This window comes from Triticum urartu, chromosome 4A (assembly GCF_056163025.1).
Source record: "Triticum urartu cultivar PI428250 chromosome 4A, HENAU_Tu73, whole genome shotgun sequence".
Lineage (NCBI taxonomy): Eukaryota > Viridiplantae > Streptophyta > Magnoliopsida > Poales > Poaceae > Triticum > Triticum urartu.
Window position 1 is genome coordinate 204,941,084 of NC_141876.1, and position 11,296 is coordinate 204,952,379.

Below are 11,296 nucleotides of genomic sequence, written 5' to 3' on the forward strand. Positions count from 1 at the left end.
TTTGTAAACCCGAAGATTATCAAAAGTCTCTTTCAGGTCTGTGACCAAGGTTTGCTCTTCCCTGGATTTCACCACTATATCATCCACATAAGCATGAACATTGCGCCCAATTTGATCGTGAAGACAATTCTGCACACACCGCTGGTAAGTCGCCTGGGCACTCTTAAGCCCAAAAGGCATAGATACATAGCAGAAAGGTCCAAAAGGAGTTATAAAAGCTGTCTTCTCTTGATCCTTGACTGCCATCTTAATCTGATGATAACCGGAATAAGCATCTAAGAAACTCAACCGTGCACAACCCGCCGTAGCATCATTGATCTGATCAATACGGGGGAGAGAAAAAGGATCAGCCGGACAAGCCTTGTTCAAATTTGTGTAATCCACACACATACGCCAGGTGCTATTCTTTTTGAGTACCAGAACCGGGTTAGCTAACCACTCAGGGTGAAAGACCTCCACAATGAACCCGGCTGCCAAGAGCCGAGCCACCTCTTCTCCAATGGCCTTGCGCCTTTCTTCATTGAACCGTTGGAGAAACTGTCTGACAGGCTTGAACTTTGGATCGATATTAAGAGTGTGCTCAGCGAGTTCCCTCGGGACACCAGGCATGTCTGAAGGTTTCCATGCAAAGATGTCCCGGTTCTCACGGATGAACTCGATGAGCGCCCTTTCCTATTTTGGATCCAAGTTTGCGCTAATGATGAACTATTTGGATGAGTCGCCAGGTGCAAAGTCAACCATCTTAGTGTCATCAGCTGATTTGAATTTCAACTCCGGCTCATGCTATGTTGTTGGTTTCTTTAATGACATCATGTCCACCAGATCAACATGATCCTTGTAGAATTTTAACTCCTTTGTTGCACAAACAGATTCAGCATAGGCAGCATCACCTTCTTCACATTCCAAGGCTATCTTCCGGCTCCCATGTACTGTAATGGTGCCCTTATGACCCGGTATCTTGAGCTGCAAATATACGTAACACGGCCGAGCCATGAACTTGGCATAAGCCGGCCGCCCAAAAAGAGCATGATATGGGCTTTTGATCTTAACCACTTCAAATGTTAATTTTTCTGCCCTGGAGTCATACTCATCCCCAAAGGCTATTTCCAGCTCAATCTTACCAACTGGGTATGCCGATTTACCAGGTACCACGCCGTGAAAAACAATGTTGGATTGTTTAAGATTTTTATCCGTCAATCCCATCCGGCGGAACGTCTCATAGTAGAGGATGTTGATGCTGCTGCTTCCATCCATGAGCACCTTAGTAAACATGTACCCACCAACCTGAGGTGCCACTACCAAAGCCAAGTGACCCGGATTATCAACCTGGGGCGGGTGATCCTCTCTGCTCCACACAATAGGCTGCTCCGACCAACGTAGATAACGTGGAATTGCCGGTTCAACGGCATTGACGGCCCTCTTGTGGAGTTTCTGGTCCCTCTTACATAAACTGGTAGTAAAGACAAGATACTGTCCGCTACTCAACTGCTTCGGGTTTCTCTAATAGCCGGATTGCTGCTGCTACTGATTCCCATGGCCGTGTTGCTGATTATATCCTCCTTGGTGACCAGGATAACCCTGACCGTGAAAACCTCCTCCGCTTTAACCGGCGCCCAGGCCCTGAAAGCCGCCTCCACCTGAGCCGCCACCTGGGCCGTGCCCCCCATCAAATGCGTTTGAATTTTTAAACACCTTCATGATCGTGCAGTCCTTCCATAGGTGGGTGGCAGGCTTCTCACGGGTGCCGTGTTTCGGACAAGATTCATTCAACAGTTGCTCTAGAGTAGGGCCTGACCCGCCCGATCGAGGGGGCTGTCTGCCCTTGCGCCGCTGATTACCACCCTGTGCATTAGTGTTAGCAACAAACTCATCAGCCCTACATTTATTACCTCCCTGATTCGCCGGGTTATGCTGGTGACCCTTGCCATTGCCATTCTTCTTTCCCTTCGTTGCCTTTTCTTCGTCAGACACTGGGTCCTTGTTGGTATCAGAATCGGCATACGTTCCCATGTCATTACAGTCACGTTTAAGCCGCCCCAACTTCTGGTTCAGAGGTTCAAGACGGCAATTTTTCTCCAACATCAAAACTTCTGAGCCGGCATCCATCTTACCAGATGAATGTATTATCTTCTTGACCCGGCGCACCCAATGGGTTGTAGATTCACCATCCTCTTGCTTGCAATTGGTCAGGTCCACAATCGACATTGGCTGCTTACACGTTTCCTTAAGGTTCTGGATGAACCGTGCTTTCAACTCTACCCATGAGCCGATAGAATTGGGTGGCAATCCCTTCAACCAGGTCCGAGCCGTTCCATCCAACCCCATGGTAAAATACTTGGCCATTGCAGCATCGCTAACCTCCAACAACTCCATAGCCATCTCATAACTCTCAATCCAAGCCCCCGGCTGTAGGTCAACTATGTAATTAGGCACTTTACGAGGCCCCTTGAAATCCTTGGGAAACCGCTCATTGCATATGGCTGGGACCAGGCAAGGCACGCCTCCGGTTCTTGTGGCCACTCCTGCCTCAACCGAGGTTGCTGGATATGCCGGAAAGGTTTGGTGAGCTGCCTGCTCTGCCGCTATCTGAGCTGCCCGTTCCGCCTCTTGACGAATCCTGTCCTGATCCGCCAAGTTAAGGGCTCCAGCCCGCACCAGCTCATGCCTATATGGCCGGTTGTGGCGTTGGGCATTACTTGAAATCTCTGCGAACTCCATGTGCCTACTGTAACTCAGGCTCCGGCTTGGGCGAGGAGTTGAATGAATCCTGTCTCGACTGTAGGAGTATGCATCCTGCTGGGCCAAGGCTGTCTAAAGTAGTTCTCTTACCCTCCGGGTTTCAATTGCTACTGGTGAGTCGCCTTCCATTGGGAGAGCTGCCAAACGAGCCGAAGATGCAATGAGATTTTCCATAGGGTTGGAGAAGTGACCCGGAGGTGTTGATACATAATGAGGAGGAGTTGTATTCATGCGAGGTGGCTCCATGGCGCGTGGCTGAACTGGTGCACCGGGTGTCGTGACCCGGTTTGCCTCCGGTGGGTTGCTCCCCCCAGCCCCGGGTGTATGGAATAGGTTCCTCGAATGCAGCATTAGAGGCAGACGCGACTGACTCTTCTGATGCCTCCTCCTCATGACCTCGTTTGATGCATTAAGATCCATAGAGAGCCGGAAAGTTTCTGCTTGAAGCTGCTGAGCACGAGCATCCAGAGCTGCTCGTTCAGCTGCCATCTGGGTTTCCTCCGAGGCTAGATTTTCCTTAGCGTGCACCATCTCCTCCCGCACGTGTGCCACTTCTGTGTCGTGCTGGGCTTTATCCGCCGGTTCTACCACAGCGGTTAACAGAGTCGTCAACCTATCCATGAGGTCCATTAGAACCTGAGCGGGGGGCGCGCGGGGTCTCCTGACCCGACTGCTGCCGACTCGATAGCTGTTGTTGCGGCTGCGGTGGAGTTCTGCCCGGGCTGCGTCCCCGCCATGAAGACTCCTGCCCAATTCGGTGGCTCAAGGGGGTCCGAAATACTGCTGCCATGGGAATAGCCCCCGAGCATGCCGTCTTGCGGCTGGTACAACAAGTCCGTCTCACCTGTTGATGATGCAGTATCAGATCAGATGGCCGTCTCCCCGCCTTCCATCGATCCTTTGGAGAATTCACAGCCATGGATGCAGCCTATGAAGGCATGTTTCATGACAGATTGAACACGGGCGGACCCGGCGCGCTGAGCCGTTTCGATGAGCTTGGTGTGGACGTCCGGCTCAGGGCCTGACTCGCCGATCCGGCCGATGAAGACGTGAATTCCATCGAAGGGGACCCGGTACCCATACTCGATCGAGCCGGCCTCGGGGCCCCAGCCTTCGTCGTCGATGTAGAGTTTGCCGCGATGACTCTTGGTCATCCGGCCCACAGCGTATCCCTTGAGCCCTTCGAAGTTGCCCTTCAAGAACTCAAATCCACCATGCGCTGGCCCCGCGGTGGGCGCCAACTGTCGTGAAGTTGACACGACAGATGTCCTAGAGCAAGGACTTAGTCGTAGGGCCATTGCACTAGGAAGCTTAAAGGGGTTAATCGGGACAAAGGACACATGAGAGAGTTTTTATACTAGTTCGGCCCCTTACGATGAAGGTAAAAGCCTACGTTTAGTTGGGATTGGTATTGCTGAAGTTTCGATCTCCAAGAGGCTCAACTCACTGGCTTGGTTATCGACTTGGTTGTTTCTTGCCCTAAACCGCCATCGGGTCGTCCCCTTATATACACGGGTTGACGCCTGGTGGCCTACAGATTCCCGGCCGGCTCATAATCGTGTCCGGCTCGGTGACTTCCTTTACATGCCTTTCTTTACAAGTCTTTCCTTACATATGGCGGTTTACAATATCAGGCCTTAAGCCGGCCCCAGGCCTTTGGGCCTTCTATACGTTTAGTAGACTATCATCTTGAATGTTTATTGGGCTTCTTATGTAACTCTCCATTAGGGCTGACCCGGCCCCTCCTGGGCGGGTCATACTGGTAGTAATATCCCCAACAATTTGTCATTGCTTTAGGGAATGCGAACTGAAGCTTCTCGTTCCTTTTTATTTTTGTAAATGAATGTACTGTGTGTTCAAGTGTACCAGTACTTTCAATCCTAGCATGCTAGTGACTAGGAAATACGTACTGATGGTTCTTTGCTTTTCCTGTTGCAGTACTTAGTAATTTTCTAACTACTATTAGCATGATGCTGTTAGTACTGAACGTTGTCCTCGGTTGAAACTTAGTCTTTTTAGTGTTCTTCTGAAACTAAAAACTAATTTTTAGTGTGATAGTACTACTGTACATGACTAAGCTGTACTTAGTGCCAACGCTTCTACTTGTTGTTGTCCTTACTTAGTCTGCAACTGTTTTTTTGTGAAAATATCCATGTGTGATTTGTTGCTCCATGACTAGTGATGTATAGCAGCCATCAAGTTTCATTCACAACCTACTTCAGCTTCAAATGATGGATAAACAAAATAGGAAGCTAGCAAACTTGTCGAACGACATAAGCAAATGATGGACTTGATAGACATAGGCAAACTTGTTTAAATACTGACACACACAACATAAGGTAGTTGGTTCAACCTAACGAAAGCAAACTACAAATTTGAAACAACAAGATTAAGGACAAGCAGAAGCGCGAGCAACACGAAGGCAGACTTTCATTCCTCTTCATCCCGCGAAGTTGTAGTGGTAGTAGGGGTCATACTCCCGCTCTTTTCAAATATCCCAACCTATCACGATGTTGTCGATTATCTTCCATGACTTGTACGTGGCGTACGCATCTTCTCATGCGTAATCGATGAGCTTGTCTGGCAGCGGGCTGATCCCCCATAGTTTGTGGTCTTCCTCCGTGTCGATCTTCTTCTTCATGCCTTTGTAGAATGGGTGGATGACGCTGCCTGCAACATCGGCCAAGGAGTCATAAAATTTGTTGTTGGTTGGAACTTTCCACTTGCGCTGCATGTTGATGAAGTTGTTGGAGTTGATCTCCAAACCAGACTTGTTCAGCATCCGCTTGTCACCTCCAATGCTGAAACCGACAAATGTGTACAATTTCTCCTCCTGCAAGAACTTTTTGAGGCGCTTGGGCCTGCAAGGGGGGAGACACATATTGAAGATTACTGTTCTTTTTTGAAGACTGGGCCTGCATCAATTCTATATCAAGTTCATAAATTAATTTGAGAAACATGTGCATCAAGATATGGACCTATACCACTTCACCAAACAACTTTTCATACATCAATTCTATAAACTATACTAGTGCATCAAGTTCAGAAATTAATTTGGTGAAAAAAATTTCAGATGCTAATCTAGTGCATCAGTTTCACATGAATAATCTGGTGAAACAATCCACTTCACAATTTCAGAAATGCATGTAACTTGAGAAACATGTACTCGTGCATCCACTTCACAAACTAAAGTAGTTCATCTAGTTGGGAAACAAGTTTCATGGAATTTTTAGGGAGTAGTACTAGTAAAACAGATGAATGAACATTAGTTTTGGGTTACCATTTTGTGGCCGCTGCGATGTGGTACACCAAGCAGAGTTCCTCGACGCACAACCGCAGGACTGCTGCCATCTGGGGATGTTCATCATCGCTGGTGTACTCCACATCAACTCCAATGAAGCTCGGATACAAGCCACCACCCTTCATCCTGAGCCTACTCATCATCTCGCCAGCCTTGTTTGGTTCGCTGGTGCAGACGATCTCCAGCATCTCCTCGTCACGGAGCTCAACCCCTATGAGGGTTCTAGTGTATGCGCGCTTCTCGCTGTGGACGTGAACGTCGTCGAGGTTGTAGCTCTTGTCGGACGTCTCACCATGATGACGCTTGGCGGACGGTTCCCCCGCCATCGCCCTCCTCCGACGAATGTGGTCTTGGGAGAGAGAAGTGTCTATGTTTTCTATGGTGGAGATGGAAGCGACAATGGTGGTTGTGTGAATGTGGCAGATATGGAAGACAATGGAGTATTTTGCAGCGCGTCGACGGGGATGTGTGGGAGGCGGTTCATAGGGGACGTGGTTGTAGTGGTCGTGGGGGTCCCCGTTTTAGTCCCTTGTAGCAACCACCTAGTGGGTGGTGCGGGTGGTGGCCTGGAATAACTAACCGTCCAAGCCATAGATTTTTACTGTCGCATTGAGTAGTCTTGTCAAGCTGTACTGACCAGCTGCTTATCCCACTTGCACGTCTCAGGGGGGTGATGATGGCATTTTGCACTATTTAAGTGGCGTATGCTTTGTGATGTTTTTCCGTGTCGATGTTCAATATTGTTTTTCCACTGAAGTCTTATACACTAGTTGATCTCAAAACATTTTTCAGTGCCCTGGGAGTTGTTGCTCAAAAGTGGGACTTATTTCATTTTTCATCTGTCCCTACCTAAGTTATGCCTTTATAATTTTTGTATTCTCATCTTAGTGCACTTATGGTTTAGTGTTGTGTGAACTGAATTGTAATTTCATACAAAGTACAGTTTTGAAATTTGGTGTCACAGTGGTGTGAGTGGCCTGACTGTTCCTGCTTTTTTAGTACTGATGTCATATGTATGTTTGAGCTGAGTTTTTTTGGAGGGGGGATTGAGATTATTTACGACGAAATCGTTCGTTGAGGTGTGGACAGATTTTATATAAATAAAAATTTAGCATAATTGACAAAGAAAATCTATTTGAACTTCTTTCATTTTAGTAGTTGAACTTGTCAGATTTTATATAAATAAGGAATTTAGCATAATTGACAAACATTATCTATTTGAACTTCTTGCATTTTAGTAGTTTAACTTGAAAGTAGTATTTTAATTCGGTGTTTTAAATTATCTACATTTAATAGATAGGCTGTTAAGGTCTATGCTTTTTAGAGTTTCATTGTTTTTGTATCATATATTTTTCCTTTTTTATCATCCGTGGTGCAGAGCTAAAATTATTTTTGTTTAAATTTTTTGTATTTAAAGTTATTCCCTGCGAACTAGTTCTTGAACTATTATATTTTCAGTTTCGAACATTTTTATTGTAGTTTATATTTCTTTGCCATGCGCTCTGGTTTGTTTAACTGGGCTTATTGTTGGGGTGTTTGTAGACGATGGAGGCTATTGGGCCGTTTTCTGGCCCAAATGTCTCGCGTGGCTGTTTTGGACACTACTAGATGTGCGTGTGCTCTGGGTTTTGTCCCACCTCGCTAAGGGAGGAGGCTTTCGACCTGTTTATAAGCGCGGCCGAGTCCTACTGGTCGAACTCCTCTGAATACTTACCTGAGCGCTTATGCATGATGCTTGCTCTCTCTCATGACCTGTGGACCCTGGTTGGCTGGCCCTGCATTGTGTGGACTAGTATGGATTCGCCCACGGTCTCGAGTTCAAGTATCTAGCAGCGTCCGGGCCTGTGCCTGTCCTTGGGCGGTCAATTTTTACTTTTTTGTTTGTTTGAATCTAGTAGTTGACTCCACCAGTAACTTGGACTGATACTTTTTTGTTCTAGTTCTGTGGAAGTGTTATTTTTTCATTTGAAGTTTTTTGCCTTGTTTTTGTGTTTGTTTTTGTGATTATTCTCAAGGGTCTTCTGGTGTCATTTTCCGCACTATGGTACTTGCGTGTAGACTAATTTGTACTGATAGTGCATTCATAGTAGCACTTATGTTCTGAGTCTGGCATTTTTTTGGGGGAATTACGGACTGATGCTTCTTTGCACTTTTTATTGTAGTAAGTATGTACTATCCGATCAAGTGTACTAGTACTATCATTCTTAGTCTGCAAGAGACCAACATAAGTGTGTGCTGATGCTTCTTAACATTTTCTATTTGTAGTACTTGTTAATTTTCTAGCAGCTCCATATGAATGAGAATAGTACATGAAGTTCTACGAATTTATGCTTCAACTTTTGAAGCATTGTTAAGCAACTCAAACTGTGTTGATTGTTTTCAACGTTATCTTTTCTATACAATACTGAATCGAAACTACACCTGGAGCAACGTTGTGTGATTAGTTGCTTCATAACTAGTAATTTAGAGCAGCCACAAAGTTCCATTCAGAAGCTACTTTGAATTTGAAGTGATGGATTAACAGAATACAAATCTACCAATCTTATAAAATGAGATAAGAAAAACAATGCACTTGATGACAAGCACGACATAATCATACTCATTCAACCCAACAAGAGCAAACTACTAATTTGAAACAACAAGATGAAAGGCAAGCACAAGCGGAAGGAAAACGAAGGCAGGCTTTCATGTATCTTTGTCCGTAAAAGGGGAGAAAGGGGCGGTCATAGTAGTTTTCAGCCTCCCGCGCTTTTGAAATTTCCCAACCATTTGTGATGTTGTCGATGATGTTCCATGACTTGTGCATGGCGAACACATCTACTCCTGCATACTCGATGAGGTTGTCTGGCAGCGGGCTGATCCGCCACAGTTTGTGGTCTTCCTGCGTGTCGATGTTCTTCTTCATGCCTTTGGAGAATGGGTGGATGACGCTGGCTGCAATATCAGTCAAGGAGTCGTACTATTTTCCGGTGTATGGAACTCTCCACATGCGCTGAATGTCGACATACTTGTTGGGGTTGATCGTCGGAAGACCAGACATCTTCATCTTCTCTTTGTCGCTTTCAATCCTGAAACCGACAAATGTGAACAACCTCTCATGCTTTAGCATCTTGTTGAGGCGCTTGGGCCTGCAAGGGGAGAGACATTTTGAATATTAGCATTATTTTGATGTTTGAATTCTTCATTTTTGTTTTATTTTACAAGCGATGACTCCAGGAAGTGGATGCTTATATAGCATAATTGATGGATGAATATACTTCTGAAATTAGTAAACAAAGTTCTAAAATTAAATTCAAGTACATGATGTTATTTTTCTTTTTGGATTATACATAGTTTGAGATAATGTTGTATGTCCTACTTTAGTACTAGTTTATTTACTTTTGTTGAATAGGACAACACATACCAGTGCTTCAGCAAGTTCTTAGTTTTTTCCTTATGAAGATAACATTAGACCAAATTTAGAAACTAGTTCACTACATTAAGTTCAGAAACATCTTTTTAATACATTGAGTACAGAAACTACACTATCGGATCAAGATCATATACTACACTAGTACATCAACTTCAGAAATTAATCTTCTGTAAGATTTTTCAAATAGTAATCCAGTGCATCAGGTTCAAAAATACATCTATAATGTATCTACTTGAGATAATGCAGTAGTGCATCCACTTTCACAAACCACACTAGTACTTCTAGTTGGGAAACAAGTTTGATGAAATTTTCAGGATAGGGTACTAATTAAACAGATGAACCAAACAGGGCAAATGAGTAGGATGAGTCACCATTTCATGACCGCTGTGATGTGGTACACCAGGCATAGTTCCTCCATGCACAACTGCAGAACTGCTGCCATCTGGGGAGGTGCGTCTTCCCTGGTGTAGTGCACACCAAGTCAGACGATCTTACGATGTGAGCCGCCAGCCTTCCTCCAGAGCTCATCTCGTCAGCCTTGTCTGGTTCGCTGGTGCAGACGATATCCATCATCTCCTTGCCGTGGAGCTCAACCCCTGTGAGAGTTTTGGTGTACTTGCGCTTCTCTCTAGGGAAGTGAACGTCGATGAGGTTGCTCCAATTCTCCGATGTCTCGCCATGATGACGCTTGGCGGACGGTTCCTCCGCCATCGCCCTCCTCCTACGAATGTGGGCTTGGGAGAGAGAAGTTTCTAGGTTGTCTGTAGTGGAGATGGAAGCGGCAATGGTGGTTTCTAGGAATGAGGCGGAGATGGAAGAGAATGGGGTATTTTGTAGTGCGTCGACGGGGATTTGTGGGAGGCGGTTCGTCGGGGGCGTGGGTGTAGTGGCGTGGGGTGACCGTTTGCAGTCCCTTGTGGCAACCGGCCAGTGGGTGGCACGGGCGGTGGCCTGGAAGAACCAATCGTCCAAGCTAATTTGTTTGCCAGGGTATTAATCTGGTCGCACTGAGTAGTCTTGTCAAGCTATACTTACCAGCTGCTTATCCCACTTGCTCGTCTCAGGGTCGGTGATGATGGCATTTTACTGTCGCACTGATCCTTCTTGTCAAGCTGTGTTTATCAGCTGCTTCTCCCACGTGCACGTGTCAGGGTTGGTGATATGGAGGTTTGTACTCCTCTACTATGGGTACTTGCACTGGTGATTGAAGTGTAATTGAACTTACCAAATACCAGGCAGACTATGTATGTCATGCTAATGTTTTTTAAAACAATTTTTGTTTTTTTGAAAGGATTGTTTATATCAAGATAATATTTGAAAGTATTTTTTATAGATAAATTAGTTTTTCATCAGTATAGGTGTATTATATTTGCATTTGCTTGAGGTAATTATTTTATGTACTGATGGACTTTCTGAACTAGGACTGGCAGAAGCAGACACAACTTGTTTTTGAAATGATGTTTTTTGAGGTGTTCACGGGTGTGTTTGGTTACTATGCCTTTCTACTGACGAGTGAGAATTATCAGTACTGATGTACTATAAGAGTTTAAATTTTCCTTAACATATTTTTGCTGAGTTACTAGTCGACATTAGTGTTGGTGTTACATAAATCCAGATAAGTTTTTGAAATGTATTTGTGACTGCATTCAAAAGGATTATCAAATGGTTTACATAATAATGTCACTTGTCCAGTGGGCACAAATCACAAATTATATCTTAACTATAGTACTGATCGAGAAATCGATGATAAAGCTAAATAAGTTTTGGTAACGACAGTGTTTCTGATATGTTTCCTCATTGTGTACCGAGTCAACTGAGAGTACAAGCTTATTTTTCAGTTGATA

At 45.2% G+C, this 11,296-nt stretch overlaps 1 protein-coding gene across 1 annotated transcript; it reads right to left on the reverse strand.

Moving 5' to 3' along the window:
- Window positions 1-5,296: 5,296 nt before the first annotated feature.
- LOC147975385 (uncharacterized) lies at window positions 5,297-6,366 on the reverse strand. Its single transcript, XM_087520393.1, has 2 exons — window positions 6,020-6,366; window positions 5,297-5,600 (listed from the first exon to the last, which is right to left on the reverse strand). The coding sequence occupies exons 1-2, from the start codon at window positions 6,364-6,366 to the stop codon at window positions 5,297-5,299; spliced, it is 651 nt and encodes a 216-aa protein (XP_087376519.1).
- Between the last annotated feature and the right edge of the window lie 4,930 nt (window positions 6,367-11,296).